The 17,900-nt window shown below is 41.0% G+C and overlaps 2 protein-coding genes across 2 annotated transcripts; one reads left to right on the top strand and one right to left on the bottom strand.

Moving 5' to 3' along the window:
- Window positions 1-4,225: 4,225 nt before the first annotated feature.
- dusp28 (dual specificity phosphatase 28) lies at window positions 4,226-5,255 on the top strand. Its single transcript, XM_069685559.1, has 2 exons — window positions 4,226-4,570; window positions 5,151-5,255. The coding sequence occupies exons 1-2, from the start codon at window positions 4,226-4,228 to the stop codon at window positions 5,253-5,255; spliced, it is 450 nt and encodes a 149-aa protein (XP_069541660.1).
- A 5,410-nt stretch (window positions 5,256-10,665) lies between these two features.
- Window positions 10,666-16,951, bottom strand: LOC138611619 (vitamin K-dependent protein C-like). The gene is made up of 8 exons (XM_069684796.1): window positions 16,882-16,951; window positions 16,136-16,293; window positions 15,535-15,559; window positions 15,329-15,439; window positions 13,571-13,711; window positions 12,741-12,859; window positions 11,417-11,534; window positions 10,666-11,252 (listed from the first exon to the last, which is right to left on the bottom strand). The coding sequence occupies exons 1-8, from the start codon at window positions 16,949-16,951 to the stop codon at window positions 10,666-10,668; spliced, it is 1,329 nt and encodes a 442-aa protein (XP_069540897.1).
- Window positions 16,952-17,900: the final 949 nt, after the last annotated feature.

Here is a 17,900-nt window from a genome sequence, read left to right as displayed (position 1 = left end):
AGGCCTGCCAGCTTCTGTCCTATGCAACAACAATCTCCACAGAACTTCCAAAAACAGATAAAAACACCTGTGAGAATCACATGGAACCTGTTAAACCAGGAGACATAATGTTGGAGCTTCTACCTGACGAGCAGCTGCAGACGTCTGCAGAAGCATCGAATCACACAGCTTCAGTTTCAGTTTGTGCCTCTTCTCTGTTAATCCATTTTATAACTCGTCACATTAATTATACCGTGGCTGTTAACGCAGGTTCACACACCAGATCGAGAGCCACATCCTGCAGCCGCAAACATCCCCACATGGACGGCCCAGCTCTCATACCGAAGGAAACTTTCATGTATTCAGGCCTCTGCAGAAGAATCCTCTCTGGGAAACAACCTGTCACATGGCCCCGATAAACTTCAGTTTCTGTTATTACGACCTGTTATTCCTGCTGAAGAAAAGTCGTGTTGCTCCCTGATAAACTCATAGGTAAAACAACAGTTGAGATGCAGATCAATTATCCTGTCTTCTCTTTGGGAGCATGTCTGCAGGATAAAAGGATGTTTGTTTCTCACCTTTCACGTTGCTTTTGTTCTGATTTCTGCCTGCCGACGACCCAAACGCCTTCAAACACTTGATTTAAATGAACAGCGTACGAGGGCAGGGCATGAGGACAGCAATGAAGGGAGGACAATCTTTTTATTTTGCATCTCAAGAATAAAGTGGAAAAGTTGAGAAGAGCTTCTGGCTGCACGGTGGTGCAGTGGTTAGCGCTGTCGCCTCACAGCTAGCAGGTTCCTGGTTTGAGTCCCTGATCAGGCGTAGTGGGCCTTCCTGTGTGGGTCTGCATGTTCTCCCCGTGCTTGCGTGGGTTCCCTCCGGGTACTCCGGCTTCCTCCCACAGTCCAAACACATGCTCGTTAGCTCCATTGGTGACTTTAAATTACCCGTAGGTGTGAATGTGAGCGTGAAAGGTTGTCTGTCTCTATGTGTCAGCCCTGTGATTGACAGGTGACCTGTCCAGGTGTAACCCCGCCTCCCGCCCAATGACAGCTGGAATAGGCTCCAGCCCCCCGGCGCCCCTGCACAGGATAAGCGGTGTAGATGATTGATGGATGTATTTCGTCGTAATCTTAAAAACTGTTTGGACTTTATTCTCATTATGCAGAAAACAAAAAAAACCCTCCTCTGATTTATTTTGTCTCCGGCTCTGAAGCTGAACCTTCGACTTGAACAAACAGAAACAAACTTAATCCTCTCACTGGTTCCATTCATGCCCTGATTCTCTCTCGTTTTCAGCCTCAGTTTTTGCTTCTATTCAGTTTAAACTTCGGCTGAAAATCATCTTTTTTCTCTTGTGATGAAACAGAAACTTTTGAAGGAGGCAGAAGGTGTTTCTTTTTGTCTGCACCTGGACGACAGATACGTGCACCTGTGTGCTCTCTTTCTGTGTATCCACCTATCACCAGAATCTCAGACTGATGTGATTCGATGCAGATTAATACGTCTGCAGCTTCTTTCCCAGCATGCACTGGGGCTTTTCCCATTATAATGAACCCTTCTTATGTTCAGTGTTCGGCATCAGCGGCACAAACAGTAAAAACTATTCATTACTGTAAAGACGCCTTTTCTTCAGTACCACTCTTAGGTTAGCTTAGCTTAGCATTAAGACTGAAAACAGGGGGAACTGGTTAGCCTTGATCTGTGCTAAGCTAACAGCTAACTGATTAAAACAAGTAAAGTGTTTAATCTGTACAAAACATGTTGGACTGGACTTTATGCTAAGCTAAGCTAACTAACAGTATTCAATGCAGAGACACGTGGTGTCATTCACAAATTTAAACTATTCCTTTAAAAAGTCCGTTTGCGCTTTTGTTGCCAACTTGTTTGTGAATGATGGTGCTGTCGCAGGAACTCGTCGTCGGGCCTTAAAATCAGCTTTTTTACGTAAAACAATCAGTTTTACACTTTCTTCTTCTTTTACTTTAAACTGTGTTGCTTTTACCTCAAACTGCATTTATTTTTACTGATTTTTCACCTTAAAAATCTTCCTTTTACCTTCTTTTGTTTTCTGGTAAAAAAAAAAAGGTGAATCTGACGTTTTCTTTTTGCGGCTCTCTGAGGTTTCATTTGTCGTTGAGGTGAACACGTGTAAAACTCAGCACTTTGAGAGAAGAGGGAATGTTAGCGTAGCATGCTCGTATTAGCTGCATCATCAGTCGGGGGAAAGCGGTCGGCGTCTCGGACGAATCAGAAGGAAGACGACTCTGCTGTAACAGACTTGAAGTTTTCTTTGTGACTGCTGTACTAATGAATTGTAACCCAGTTGTATAATAGTATATATTGTAGTATATTTGGACCTGTACAGAAACAGATTGTTCAGTTCCTTCAGTTGGTTTTTGTTAACTTCTCTCTGGTTTGCTAATAAACTCTCGATGATACACGGCTTTGACATCGCTGTTTGCATGTGTGATGAATTTTCAACCCCAACAATAAAATCACTTCCTTCACTTGTTTTCGTATTTTGTCGTCACTGAGCGATTTCTCTGTTTGTTCATGTGAGAACCATCCATGTCAGTGTCGTCCTTCTTCTGAGCACTGTGAATGTACGAGTGTTTTAGTCATGTGATCTACAGACGAAAGTGAAACTGTAAAATCACAGCAGGAATTTCTACAAATTTCTGACTTTAATGAAGAAAAACTGTTGAATGACTTCCAGCAGGGCCCAGCTGGAGCTATCGGATCAGATGACAGAACGATTCTGAACTGGGATCAGGTGATCCAGTTTTATCTGATCAAACCTGTTTGTGTTCAAAGGATCGTGAAACTTTGATCCACACATCAGGATGATCCTGATCCCAGCAGAGGAGGATTCAAACACAACATGTTTACAGTGTAGTTTAGACTGTGGCTGTTTTACAGACTGTATCTGTACAGGGACATTGTAGATAAAGTCGACATTAGGGCTGTAACAAAATCAGAAAATAATCCTTCAAACAGCATCAACATTTAATATTTAGTTTAAAGCAGCTGCGAGGCTGATCTGATCCCAGGTCAGAATCCTTTTCTTCTTTTGAACAACCTGTTCTCAAGATTTGATCCAATCAGAGAGCTGTCATCTGATCAGATCGCTTCTGAACTTTAATGTGTGTATGAGCTGTTCTCCACTGGAGGGCGCTGTAAGTCTAAGGTAGCCTCAGAGCTGCTTTTATCTTCTTACAGTTCAACAACAGTGTTAAAATACTCCTCTGCTAATATCAGAACGTTTTACTCGAGCACTGAAGTATTCGTACTATAACTGAGTCTGTAACGTCATGCTTCTCGACGTCTCAGCGGCAAATATATGAGTTTTTACAGCACTTATATCTTTGATCAACTGAAGGATGAAGTGTTCCTTTCTTGGTTGAGAAAATCCTCTTACTTTTTAAGTTGAAGTCATACTAATTGACTTGTATTGGGTCAGATGGGTCACATGTGAAGGGTAAACAGGAAGTAAAGGAAGACGTGACGATACGGCCACGAGGCAGTTCGGACATTAAACGGAGTTAAAAAGCAGAAGCTTCATGTCATGATTAATGCAGGACTTTTACTTGTAGTGAAGTATTTTAAAGCATAAGTACCTTTACCGAAGTCAGCACACTTCTCACACCACTGTTTGTATATTGTCATGAATGTGGCGGGCATTAGGACTCCGAGCAGAGCAGCTGTCAGCGGGCAGGCTGTAAATAGAGCGGCAGCGTGTGGATCAGAAACACACCAGCAGGGTCACAAGGAGACCCGAAGATACCGGATCGACCTGAACTCCTCAGGGGTCTGACGGAAGACACAGGAAACACTTAACTCTGAAAGAGAGAGAGAGAGTGAGACAGAGAGAGGAGCAGGAGGATCACCTGCGCGTGAGTCACTCTGCCCTTGTGTTAAAGTGAGGCGTTCACTGACCGCTGCCTCTGTAGGTTGTTTGTCATGCTTGGTGTCGGTCTGTGCTTATTTCTCACTGTCTCATTGATCTCATTGTCTGTTTGTGTGTTAATTCAGAGGAGCTGGAAAATAAAATACACGTAAAAACCTCTGAAAAAAACTGCATTAAACAAGCATTTTCTCTGTCAGTTAAATATCTTTTTTGTTTGATTAATATTTTAATTAAATCCTGAAATTCTTGTTTTTTTCTGTCTCTCAGCAGGCGTCAGTTACTAGTGAACATCAGTGCCCGAGTAAGGAAGCCTATGAGGGTCAGCTCTCCAGGATGCTGCAGCTGTGTAAAGTCACCAAGTGTCTGTTCATCAGCAACGCCCGCTCCGCCTGCAGCGATGAGCTCATCCAGCAGGAGGCGGTGACGCTCTGCATCAACGTGTCCAAGCAGCAGCCGTTTCCGTCCGCCGGAGTCAAGAAGCTGCAGATCCCCGTCTACGACGACCCCAACGAGGACCTGTACGCCCACTTCGACCGCTGCGCCGACGCCATCCAGAAAGAGGGGAACCGTGGAGGACGCAGCGTCGTGTACTGCAAGAACGGACGCAGCCGCTCAGCCACCATCTGCATCGCATACCTGATGAAACACCGCAAACTGTCGCTGACAGACGCGCTACAGGTGAGTGGGATGGACCCACCTGAGCCCAGCCGTTCAAAACTATCAGATTATCAGATTCATCGGATTATCAGACTGGACTGCAGAAGCGCCGTCAGTCCTCCACAGTTAGATTATAAAACTTCTTGATCTTATCTGAATCTTGAATCAGATTTTAAAAACACTTCCTGTGCAGACAGGAAGTTAGAGGACAAATTAATGGAGTTGCTGAAACGCACAGGTTCGTGTCCAGGGGGTGGCCTTATATCTGATCAGCCGCCCCATAATCCTGAACTCTGATTGGCCATCTGCCCGGTCAGAGGCGGGGCTTATGCTCAAACCACCGCCCTTATTGCGCAACAGACTGTAAGCTTTTGTGACACTTCAGTAACTCACATCCTTTCCTTCAGAGATACATCTCTGTTTTTCTCACTTCAGAGGACAGAGCTTAAAGACCGAGACTCCTTTTGTCCTCAAAATGTATCATAAATGTATGTAATGTATTTTATTAGTATTTGTGATCTTTCACAGAGAGTTATAACATCCATTCAATCAATCAAACAATCTAAATTAATTCGACACTCGCTGCTGTTTCTCTCCTCAGAAGGTGAAGACGGCTCGTCACGTGATCGATCCGAACCCTGGCTTCATGTCGCAGCTGCAGAGATACGAACAGGAGCTGCAGAAGAGGCGAGGAGGGAACGACTGACAGGCAGACAGACAGGCAGACAGACAGACAGACAGGCAGACAGACAGACAGGCAGGCAGACAGACACAGTCTGATCGTCTTTAACCTGAAACCTCGGTACAAGTGTTGGTGTGGGGATCAGGTGGACGACTTCCTCTCACTCTGTTATGAACTCTGCCTGTGATAAATAATTAAGAATATTTAAGTCAGGGCTTAAAGCAAGGCAGCTTCATTTATTATCACACTTTAAACACAGAGGTAAATTAAGTGCTTCAGATGCTGCAGGCAAAAAAACACAAACAGCTTTGAAAACCAAAAAAAACAAGCAATAGAAAACAGAATAAAATACTGGATGTCTTTAAAAGCACACGTGAAGATTTTAAAAGTAAAATAACTAATGAAATATAAAATGTTTCAGTGTTTAAGCAGCTTCTTCACACAAACCTTAAAAAACAAGAGACAGTTGTTCGGCTGAATAAAAGAATTAAATGAAATATAACATAAAAACTGAGCGTAGAGGCAATGTGTCCTCTTATATGTGCTGGATACAAGTTACACTATAACAACACGATAGTGATCATGTTATTTGTACAGTACTTTTTGTAGTATTATTATAAGTTTATTATAAATTAAGTGCTTAAATAAAAATAAACATATTTTATAAACAGATGAATCAGATAATATAATAAAGTCATCTTAGAGTGAGTTAAAGATGATGCTACAGTTCAGGTGCCATGACAGTAAATGTTCAGTAAAACACGTACACTAGAAACGGTTACACCGCTCTCTTCAAAGACACCAGACTCCATTGACAAAAATTTTACCTCACAGAATGTGCGAGTTGCTGGTCCACCTTTACCTCATTTGGAAAGTTTGTTTGTGTTTTTGAGTGACTTTTGTGTTTTAAAGGGTAAGGTAAGACCCAATGCATTATTAGTGTAATAGAAATAACACAAACTAACTAACCATTCAAGGCAGCTGCAGACCAGCAACTCCCATTTTCTGCAAGGTAAAATTTCTGTTTTTGACCATGGGGTTTGGTGGCTTTGAAGAGGGCCTTGTAAAAGCTGTTTGTGGTTAAACAAAAAGGTCTATCTCTGTAGGGATCCTTTCTGTCATGTTGTCACACACTTAGAAGAACAATCTGAGCCTGTCAGTGGAAAGAAATCCGCAGTTTTTGTAGACGGAGGAGGAATCTACAGAAGTGATTTCAAAATCTTTCTTACCTGTTATCATTAAGACCCCAAATATGTACAGGATGTATCTAGTTTAAAAAGGTAAAATATGTAAAAACCGGCCAGGAGTTATTTTCTGCCGCCTGTCAGCCTGAATCTCTTAAACATTGTGATAAACAAGTCACAAAATATACTTGATGTTTTCTGCACTATTAACCTTTTTAAGTTAAAGTAACACACTGATTCACATCTTGGTTAAAACAACAGTTGCAGTTTCACCTTCTACCTCAAGATGGAAGCATTTCTATATTAACTAATGCTGTATGTTGAACACATTAATCTCCCTCAGAATCAAATCTTTTATATTCTTTAAGTAACTGTTTGAAAACAAGTTCAGACTAAAGAGGATTCGGGGAAAGACTCTGTAAAAGAACCAAAACAGTTCTTGCAGGTTTCGTGTTCATTGTTGACCTCAGAGTTTGTAGTTTCTAGTCATTTCTTTATGCAATATTAGAACATTAATTATCACGATATTTCAGTTTTTTATTAAGAAAACAGATCAGAATCAGTGCATAAATAATGCAGCGATTTGCACTGCATTTATATGTTTTTTGTTCTGCTACCTTTTAATGCGGCACCAATAAATCCATTAGTTGTCAACTATTAAAATAATCGGCGACTATTTTGAAGAACTATTTTGCTTCGATCGTCCAGAATAAGTGAACACGGCTGTGTGGGTGCAACAAATATTCAGCTCTGAAATGAGTCGCAGCACAAAGTTTAACATACAATATGTATCCAACATAATGAGTTCAAGTAAATGTTTAAGTGTCTAGTTTAAAAGTAAGTGTTTAATTCAACATGCTGTATATACACTAACAAGCCATTAAATGTCTTAAACTGTACATAATCATAAAACCAATAGTTCAGGTTAAAAGCAGAAATGAACATTATTCTAAAGCAGGGGGTTTGTACAGTAGGGGGTACTTTTGAAGAAGAGGGGGCAGTAAGATTGTAGAGAAGCTTAAGTTATTTTTAAAAAAAGGTTTCAAAATAATGGTGGTAAATGGTGGATATGATTAGCTTAAAGTAACAGTTAGCTAAAAGTAATGTATAAACAGTTGAAATGGCAAACACAAGTAATGGATAAACAGAATAGTTTGCCTCAAGTAAAGGAGAAAGGGTTGAAATAGCTAGCTCAAATTAAAGGTACAGCACTTGAAATGATTATCTAAAAGTTATTGGTGAACATCTGAAATAGCTAGCTAAAAGAACTCGATGAACAAAGAAATGATAAGCTAGAAGTAATGGATAAACAGTTGAAATTATTAGCTTAAAGTAATGCATAAGTAGTTTAAATTATTAGCTTAAAGTAATTGATAAACAGTCAAAACGGTTAGCTAGCTAAAAGTAATGGATAAACAATTTAAATGGTTAACTTGGATAAAAATAGCTAGCCTAATGTAATGGTTGAACTGCTGCAATGATTGGTTTAAAGAAACGCATGTAGTTAAAGTAGCTAGCTTAAAATAATGGATTAAAAGTTGAAGTAGTCCATTCTTTGTTTTTGTCAAATACGGTATTAAAAAAAACACAAGGTATAGTAAGCTAAAAGGAAATGAGGAAGGAATGAAATAGCTAGCTTAATGTAATGGATAAACAGTTAAAATGATTAGCTTAAAGTAATGCATTTATAGTTGAATTGATTAGCTAAAAGTAATGGATAAAAAGATAAACTAGTCTCTTCCGTGTGTTTGTCCAGGATGTAATGAATAAACATAGCTATAGTAAGCTAGAAGAAAAGGATAAAGAGTTGCAATAGCTAGATTAAAGTAACTGAACAGTTGAAATGATAAGCTAATGGATAAACAGTTACAATTATTAGCTAGAAGTATTGGATTCACAGTTGGAAGGACTAATCAATAAACAGTTGAAAGTGAATTTGAGAGTTTCTCCAAAAGATTTAGATAAACACAAGGTATAAGCTAAAAGTAAGGGGAAAGGGTTTAATTAGCTTGCTTAATGTAATTAATAAACTTGGAATGATAAGCTAACATGGATGAACAGTAGAGTTAGCTAGCTTAAAGATGGACAAACATAGGTATAGTAAGCTAGAAGTAAAGAATGAAAGGTTGAAATAGCTAGCTTATTGTAACAAATGCAGAGTTGAAATGATAAGCTAATGGATAAACTGTTGAAATGACAAGCTTAAAGTTATAGACAAAAAGTTGAAAGTCTGCTCCTTCTGCTTGTCCAAATGTAGATAAATACAAGGTAAAGTAAGCTAAAATGGGGAGAAAGGGTTTAAAAGGCTAGCTTAACGCAAAGGATAAACACTTGAAATGATTAGCTTAAAGCATTTTACATTTAGTTGAAATAGCTTTCTAAAAGGACTATAATAGTCTTTTCCTTTTGTTTGTCCAAATGTAATGGATAAAAATAGGTATAGTAAGCTACAATAGCTAGTTGCATAGCTAGTTGCATAGCTAGCTTAAGGTAATGGATAAACAGTTACAATGATTAGCATTAAGTAATACATATGTAGTTAAAATAGCTAGCCTAAAATAATGGACAAAAAGTTGAAGTAGTCAATTCCTTGTATTTGTTAAATACATTATTAAATAAACACAAAGTACAATAAGCTAGCTCAATGCAATGAAAGACTAGGTTAAAGTAAAGGATAAACAGTAGGCCTAAATAAACCACCAAGATATGGCCACTTTCAATGGATGAATAACAACAGTATGTTATAAATTGAGAAAATGATGGGTGGGAATTTTAACGTGGATTTATGTGACACGGCGGTAGCTTCATGCTAAAACTGCTGATTGTTACAATCAGAGTTTTCCTTTAATACTGTGAATAACTGTGATTCAGCGGAAGTTTGGAACAGATAATATTTATCTTTCCGCTGGACTTTCCGACTGGATGTTGATACAAGAACACACTGCATTTCAGGAGTGTGTGTGTGTGTGACTCTCAGGTGTGTCCTCTTCATTTTATGGTGCTAACACATAGAACCGTATTAAAAGCAATAATTTAAACTAGATGTCATTATAAACAGACCTCAGTATAAGTGTGTCAATGAAGATGAAACGTACCTGCTGTGTAGAACGATGTGCAGCTCAGCGTCTCTCCCAGCAAACACAGGTCTGCAGCACATTAACACATGAGGCCTGAATGTGATGCTCCGCTACCATGCTAACGTCTGTTTTAATTCTTAAAAACTAATAAAGTAATTTGTTCATCGATCAGGATTCAGCTTTGTTTGTTCTGATGTGTTAAAAATATGTGTTAAATCACGTTTATGCATTGATGTAGCACAGTGAGTGATTAGTGCTGTAGTCAAACAAGATTTCTTCCCTTACCTTTCGCAGGTTTGCAGTCTGTTATGTTTTCACAGTTGGCTAAATCCCAATGACCGTACAAGTAATTTTTTGGCTGCGTCGAAAAACCAACAATCCTGACTCTCATGCACGGTCCCACATATAAATCAATGTATGACAAACTCTGAATGAGCTAGCAAGCCAGGTATGGTGAGCACAGACACAGATAGCTGCTAATCAGTGCTAACATATAAATAAAATAACAGTACATTGTGACTTAGAGTAAAAACAGTGTGTGAGACGTGTTGGACAGTCTGTTAGTCCAATAAAGCGCACACACAGATTATCTGTCTGATATTTACATGAACAAATCTCCAAAAGGCTCCAACAGCACAAACACGGCCCAGAGGTTACGTTCAGTGACTGAGTTAGCTGAGGGGATACCTAGCAGACAGCTAGCAGCTCCCACCTGTCACTCAAAGAGGCCACGCCTCTAATGATGCATCACTTTAAGCCTTAATTTAATGTAAACAGGTGAGTTGTATAAAGATTCTCCCCGTACAGTTGTCATGAAGAGAGAAATGAGCTATAGAGACCCAAACTGTTTTTTGTACCAGGCTGTAAACATGTTTATTTCTGCTGTAAAGTTTAACATGGGGCTCTATGGGGACTGACTCACTGCTGGAGACAGCCTCAAGTGGACACCAGAGGAACTGCAGCTTTTGACAATTCAGTGTTGACACTTGTCTTTCTTCACTCAGCTTTGCTCAGAAGTTTTCATTGTTTTTAGCCACATGGCTAACTTGGTTAAAAGTTGTGACAGTGATGGAGAAAAAGGAAACTGAGGTGTCTTGACACAGCATCAGTTTATTTATAAAGTGCTACATCTCTAAAGTACTGCGGATCCGACTGTGGGTCCACTGTTGTGGCTCAGACACTCGGGGGTTCCTGGGGGTGATGAGCTTTGTCCCATTCATCTCGCACTCTGTGGATCCACTCGTTATAGTTGGAGACTTTGGTGTAGATGCCCAGCTTGTCCTCCTGGCCACAGCCCTCGCCCCAGGACACGAGGCCGATCAGGAACCAGGTGTCACGGTACAGAGTGACCATTGGTCCGCCACTGTCACCCTCGCAGGCGTCTGTTTTCTGTCCTAGGATCCCGGCACAGAGCACATTGTTGGAGATGTTGAGGGACATCTGGTGGGCGCAGATGTCGTGGTCCACCAGTGGGACTTTGATGACGTTGAGTGCTGAGCTGTAATGGGCGCTGTCCAGGTCGTCTTTGCCCCATCCCGTCACTACCGTGAGGGTGCCGTTGAGGTGGAGCACGCGCTCTGCCATGTCGTGTCCCGGCAGACAGACGGGGACGATGTACTGGGAGAGAGGGGCTGGTGTCTCAAGGCGCATCAGGGCGATGTCGTTGTCCACCGTCCTGCTGTCGTAGTTCGGGTGTCTGAAGGTCTTTAGGACCCTCAGAGTCACCTCGGTGCCTTCGACTCTGAGACGCTCGTAGTCACCTGAAGAGACGCATCACAAATTTACCAACTGTTTCCTGTTTCTTATCTGTTAGTTTACTTGTCATTGACCCGTTAAGCTGCGATTCAATAGTCAGAGTGAATAAACGATTTATCAAAGGACACCGGCTGAGCTGATTTGAGTTTTTTAAGTGTTGTTGACTCACCGAGCCGTACACTGAATCTCAGGCTGCTGTCGAGGCAGTGAGCGGCGGTCAGGACCCAGCTCTCATCAATCAGGACGCCTCCGCAGTGAAAACGCCCTCTGGCGTTCAGTAGCAGCACCTGCACACAGAAAATGTATGTAATCTATTTTCTTTAAATGTTTACCTTTTCTCTGTGTCGTACGACATCATTCATTCCTATTTTCTTTACAAACCGAGGTTAACAGCGTATTTGTGCACAAAAACTCAACAAACTTAAGTTCAAACTGTTGAGACGAGCTCGGACTAAATAAACTAAATCTCTCGTGTTACGTGCTCACTTTCAAATTCAAATATATAGAAGGATGTTTACGGGTACGGAAGCAAACTGCTGGAAGTTTACAGTTAAGATATTTATTGTCACCATGTTATACAAGAAGCTATAACTGCAAAACAATGTACGATTAATGTCATTATATCCTGAAAACATGTTATAACATGTTAACTTATATTGGTGTCACATGAAACGTTACACGTTAACATACGTGTGAGATATTTGTGTCTTTTCTACAACAGTCCGGTTGTAGCTCATATTCATGGATCTCTCTGTCACCACACGATCAGAACCGTAGATGAAACACCAACATGCACACACACATTGTGTTAATAATGATACTGATGAGAAATGTGAACATTAAGTGAAATAAAATGAAAGGATAGAACTCAATAAATGCAGTGTATATGCCATATGGAGTGCTGCACTGGTAGTTGGACACAGAATTTCTATAAGAATGTATCAGATTTATTTAGCCTATGAGAAATCACAGAGGATAAAGGCTTACTCATCAGACTGCATCCACAAGACGTAATTTTAAAAAAAGTAACCTGAAAAGCAGCTATGAGTAAGACATCATACTTCATTGTCATCTTTGTTGAGTGTTGCACATGCTCAGTAAAGAGACACAACTGACTCTGCCTTCTGTAAAGCCCCGTGCTTTGTAATATCCCCCTTTCATATCTTCATTTAACAATAAACTTTTCCTGTTTAACGTGATACTGATCTGTTCTCTTTTTCTTGCTTCTGCACTGTTATTATTAAGAGACGCACAGAATATCAAATGAAAACACCTGCACTTATTGTTCTCTGTGGATGGTCACACAAGGTGTCAGAATGCGACAGGATCTTGTTTCCTTTGCTGATGTGCCTCAATGATCTGTAAGAAAACATCTACTTAATCAAATGCCCCGCCGTGACTGCCACATCCCGGTGCCCTCCTCTGACCATTTCATCCTCATGGGCTCCAGATGTTAATGAGAAAGGCTACATGTTGCAGGTGACTGGATTTACCTGCCAGGGACTCTCCCCCTTCTTTCCCACCTCTCCTCCCACCATCCAGGGCAGCAGGCCGTCCATCGGTTTGGAGTACGACGACCTGCTGATCAGCAGCTGACCGCAGGACGAGAGACCTGCGGGGAAACACAACACAAGACAGAGAGAGAGAGAGAGAGAGAGAGAATAACTTTTGTTAACTAGAAACAGACGTTACATTGCTCTCTTCAAACACACCAGACTCCATTTAGAAAAACAATAATTTTACCTGGCACAACACAGGAGCTGCTGGTCTTCCTCTGCATCAATTGTTCAGTATTTTTTGTGTAACTGTGTGTTACACAAAGTTAGTCTTTGATCTCAACTCACTTATTAAGACACAAAGTCACATAATAAAACAAAATAACTAACTGATCCAGGCAGAGGTACACCAGCAGCTCCTGTGTCCTGTGAGCTAAAATCAGTGTTTTTATGAATGGAGTCTGGTGTGTCTGCAGAGAGCGATGTAACGTCTGTGTGTGGTTAAAACAATCATCTTCCTCTGTAACAAAAAGGTCTATCTCTGTAGGGATCCTTTCTGTCATGTTGTCACACACTTAGAATAACAATCTGAGCCTGTCAGTGGAAACAACAAGAACTTTTAGTGGACGACCTTTGACCCATCAAGGATTATGTTGCAGCCATTACAGCCTGTTTCACTGCTGCATGATGAACACATCTACTGGAGACATTCCAATCTTTCTGTATATGTTCTTTCTTTAGATATATCCAAATAGGTCCCATTCTTAAAACAGGTGTTCATTTGAACTACAGAGCTGTTAAGAATCTTCAAGTCTTGTTATTCTCACCTTTCGGCTCACATCTCCTGGAGTTGTCATGCAGTTGGTATCCGCTCACGCAGCTGCAGCTCCTCAACAGGCCGTCCACGCTCTCCGAACACTCGTGGTCACAGCCGCCGTTATCCACAGAGCAGTTAGTGGCTGTTTGAGCTGAACCACAACAGACCACACTGAAGTTAGCTCTGTGTCATTACATGTTAACAGGAGCTGGAGAGGAATCAATACGTCAAATCAGTCTGAAAGTTAATCAGCACATATTTTGATAATCAGTCGGTCGGGAAAAAAGAGCAATTTTAGTAGAAACCGTGAATTGATTATTATTAATTATGAGCAGCAGATTGACTGGTGCTTGCTTGAAAGAAAGGAGAGTGAATCAGGATTTCAGAGGATTTTTCTCTTGTTCTGTCTGTTATGAACCAGAAGAGAAACCTGTGTCCTCTCTTTTAACTTTTTAAATAAAAGTTTTATTCTATGTTGTGTCTCTGAAGCACATTGTAAACTTACATTTTGAAAAGTGTTATAGACATAAAGGATGTTATTATAGTTTATATTTTGTTTTAACATTGGAAATCTCAGGTCTATGCCGTGTGGCAAGTGTTGAAATAATTGTGTCCTTTTTAGGTTTTCATGTTTCTTTAGGAGATTCAGAAGAAACATGAAAGACAACAGAAACAGGGATGAAATGTAATAAATGGCAAATCATTCTGTCTCACTGACATTTACGCCCAAAAAGGAAGTAAGCAGTAAAACATTTGAGGAATCTGCTTAAACCAGTGACTGTATATAAAGATGGCCGACGCATCTCCTCCTGCTCTCGTACAAAAATTAAGCTAAAATCCCCCCTGAGCGGGCGTTGCCATCTTTCTCACTTCAGAGTGTGTGCAGTAGAGATCTGCTGGTGGAGCCGCAGTACTGACATCCCGCCCCTTCCTCTACCCAACACACACCTTTACCTTGTGTCCTTGGCGTGTTGGAGCCCTCAGGTGGGCTCAGCCTGCAGCAGAACAGCTTCTTGTGTCGGTCTGAAGCAGATATTCACGCTGATGGAAAGCTCAATGACTGTAGTGTTAGTGTTAGTTACGTCTCCTCTCGCCGTTCCTCCTCTACTCTGCTTCTCGGGAACAGAACGCTGAAGGAACCCCATTTGTCAACAGAGCTGTCAATCATGAGGCCACACCCCCTTTTTATAGCATCAAATAACTAATTAAAAGTAAACTTGTCAGAAAAATGAACACTTGGACATAAATCAGCATGATAAGAACTAACTATAATGACAGAAACCATGTTTGAGAAAAATGTATTTGACGTGTATTTTGATTTTATAGTTTGACTCATGTCCCATCTGTTAACATGGAGGAGGCGGGCTTTATGAGCTATACCACAGCCAGTCAACAGGGGGCGATAGAGAGGGTTTGGCTTCACTTTAGGGAGCTGTCATGTCGGCCATCTGTTTATACTGTCTATGGTTTAAAGCAGCATTTTTACCTTTACCTTACTTTCCTTCTTTTTGGCGGCACCTGTGGTCAGAAGTGGTAACTGCAGGTTAGTTAGCTTAATTGCATCTTCACTGGAAGTTTGTTTTTTTCAGAACATAAAATGTGTTTATTTTCTTTAGATTCAAGATTTAAACCAGAAGAGGGAGCGAGAGTTTACCTTCATGTTTGGGTAAAATGACCCTTGACTGTGTCGTTTGTGTTGTATTGAGAGGAAAGTGGATTATAACAAAAGGTCTAAAAAATCATCTGAACATTAAATGTTTTGACTCACGTTGGTCGCAGTATTTGCCCTCGTATCCGGGATTACAGCGGCAGGCGTAGGCTTGGAACAGATCCACACAGGCTCCGTGAACACACATGTTGGAGTTACACTGGTTCCCATCTGAAAAAGGTGAAGTCAACAAGAAGTAGATTCAAGTCTTTCTGTTGAGTAGAGACTGACTTCAGATTTAATGATACAGGTTCAGAGTTTCATACCTGAGTATACCGTCCAGAACTCCAGCTGTAAACACACAAAAAGTCAGTGATGAGACTCTGAAAGGCGAGGCAGAATCAGAGATTGGTTGAGTTCGATCCAACAAAAGTGTCACGGACTCAGATTGTTATTCTAAGTGTGTGACCACATGACAGAAAGGATCCCTACAGAGATAGACCTTTTTGTTACAGAGGAAGATGATTGTTTTAACCACACACAGACATTACGTCGCTCTCTGCAAACACACCAGACTCCATTCATAAAAACACTAATTTAAACTTACAGAACATGGGAGTTGCTGGTCTACTGCTGTCTCAATTGGTTAGTTTTATTTGTGTAATAATTTGTTACACAAATGTTGTAGATCTTAATTTAAGATTAAAAACACCAAAGTGACGTTATAACAGAAACAAACTGAAGCAGCAGTAGAGCAGCAGCTCCTGTCCTGTGATGTTGTCACACAATTAGAATAACAATCTGAGCCTGTCAGTGGAAACAACAACAACTTTTAGTGGACGACCTTTAATTATGTTGCAGCCATTACAGCCTGTTTCACTGCTGCCCACCAAACAGGTGAAACACAAGCACAGGAAACATTCTTACTGTGGCTTCCCTGGTTTGGAAAATCTCTCTGGCTTCTTCAAAGTCACATATTTCCTCGATGCATTCTCGCTCCTTTGAAGCCGGTTTCAGCTCCTCCAGGAAGGAGTTCGCCCGACGAGAGCGGAGCAGCATGTGAGCCTCCGGAGGGTCCGAGAACACTGAGCCAACAGAGAACAAATGATGCACTTCACTGGAGCTAATCGCTTCATGTTAAAGCCCCTGTGACAAGTTTTTCACTGGTTACTAAACAGGCTACAACTGATGCCTTTATATGACTTACAAAAGCAAACCAGACCATCAGCGACAAGATTGATTATTTCTATATCGGTATTTTAATGCCTGTAACTGCTGGGGGGGGGGGGGGGGGGTAGGTGTCAGATGAAGTGATTCACTGCACGCTGCCTTTGTTTACATTTTCATGGCTAAAACTTTCAAGTGAGTGACACATGTGACTGTTAAAGAGATAACGAGATAAATAAGTCGAGACCTCGAGAAAACAGAAATAACTCGTCATCAGGGGAAAACAGAGTAAATAAAATGCATGGATGCATGTCTGCTTAGGGCTTCCACAGTTTAGACCAAAAGTCATGTGAAAATAGAACCCAGGTTTAGAAAAACAGAATTACCCTTTAAGTTTCAGTTAAAGTCTTCAGAAACAGAAAACTACAATTCATTTAGATTCACTGCTGACTGTAGAGACGATCACAGGTTCATCTCACTTTAATTCTACATTGTTGAACACTCACCTGTCATACTGAGCACCGACGCCGACCACAGAGCGACGATGATGGCCCCACAGAGGAGGAGTCGGGACATGACCTGCAGCTAATCAAACATGAGCTAGTCACGTCATCTCAGTGTTTATATTTACCCATTGTCTTCCCTCAAACTGGAACACTGATACAAACAATTATAATTCCTAATCACATCCAAGCAAAGATGTTTACCTGATTAAATCAGGTGTAAAAGATGAACTGCGGAAGCGCTGCGTACAAGACGGAAAGACAAAATCACATCATCATCATGAAATCAGTTCTAATTACATATTTGAAATAATCTCTCAGCAGCTTCAGGGAGACATTTCTATAGTATTGATCATTTTCAGCTGAAAACACAGAGGCCTCCAAACACACTCAGCCAGAGACGATCCTCGTTTGAACCCCTGTGACCTTTAACCCCACCACCTGAACAACTGGGGCAGGGAGTGAAGCTGAGAACACGTCCTAAAACGGCAACAACATCACGAAACCTACATCCAAAAGTACGAGTGGATTCCGGAGATCAGGAGTGTTTCTGTACTTACGTGTGAAGAACCGAAGCTGCGGACGGAGATGATGGTCCGCTCTGATTCTGCCGTGTTAATGACTAACTGCCAGTGTTTACTGTGAGTCCACAGTCTGCAGCTCAACACTGTCTGCCAACACTGTCAACACACACACACACACACACACACGCACACACACACACACACACACACAGACCTCCCTTTAACCTCCACCCACTCACGTCTGCAGCAGATCAGAGCCCCATTTCCCAAAAGACCAAGACGTTCAAACTGTCTCCTTAAATAAAAACGTGTAAAAAATAGTTTGAATATCCTAAACAAGGAGGCTCTTTATCTCTATGGATGTGAAGTGTCTCCTAGCTCCCTTCACTTTGGTCTCTTCCAGGTATTGTGAGCACAGACACAGATAGTTGCTAATTAGTGCTAACATATAAATATAATAATATTATAATGTGACTGAGTGTAAAAACAGTGTCAGAC

This window comes from Semicossyphus pulcher, unplaced genomic scaffold, assembly GCF_022749685.1.
Source record: "Semicossyphus pulcher isolate SPU_LCO1_2020_fin unplaced genomic scaffold, fSemPul1.0.p SCAF_7, whole genome shotgun sequence".
NCBI classification, from domain to species: domain Eukaryota; kingdom Metazoa; phylum Chordata; class Actinopteri; order Labriformes; family Labridae; genus Semicossyphus; species Semicossyphus pulcher.
Note: the sequence above shows the minus strand (reverse complement) of the source record. Positions and strands in the feature narration are given on the sequence as shown.

What these genes read in the sequence shown, in the direction of transcription:
- dusp28 (XM_069685559.1), top strand. Translation starts at nt 4,226, where the DNA reads ATGCTGCAGCTGTGTAAAGTCACCAAGTGTCTGTTCATCAGCAACGCC. An exon ending in CGCTGACAGACGCGCTACAG is followed by an intron (nt 4,571 to 5,150) that starts GTGAGTGGGATG and finishes TTCTCTCCTCAG; the next exon opens with AAGGTGAAGACGGCTCGTCA.
- LOC138611619 (XM_069684796.1), bottom strand. Translation starts at nt 16,951, where the DNA reads ATGTCCCGACTCCTCCTCTGTGGGGCCATCATCGTCGCTCTGTGGTCG. An exon ending in CAGGAGATGTGAGCCGAAAG is followed by an intron (nt 12,860 to 13,570) that starts GTGAGAATAACA and finishes GTTTCCCCGCAG; the next exon opens with GTCTCTCGTCCTGCGGTCAG. An exon ending in AGGGGGAGAGTCCCTGGCAG is followed by an intron (nt 11,535 to 12,740) that starts GTAAATCCAGTC and finishes TTCTGTGTGCAG; the next exon opens with GTGCTGCTACTGAACGCCAG.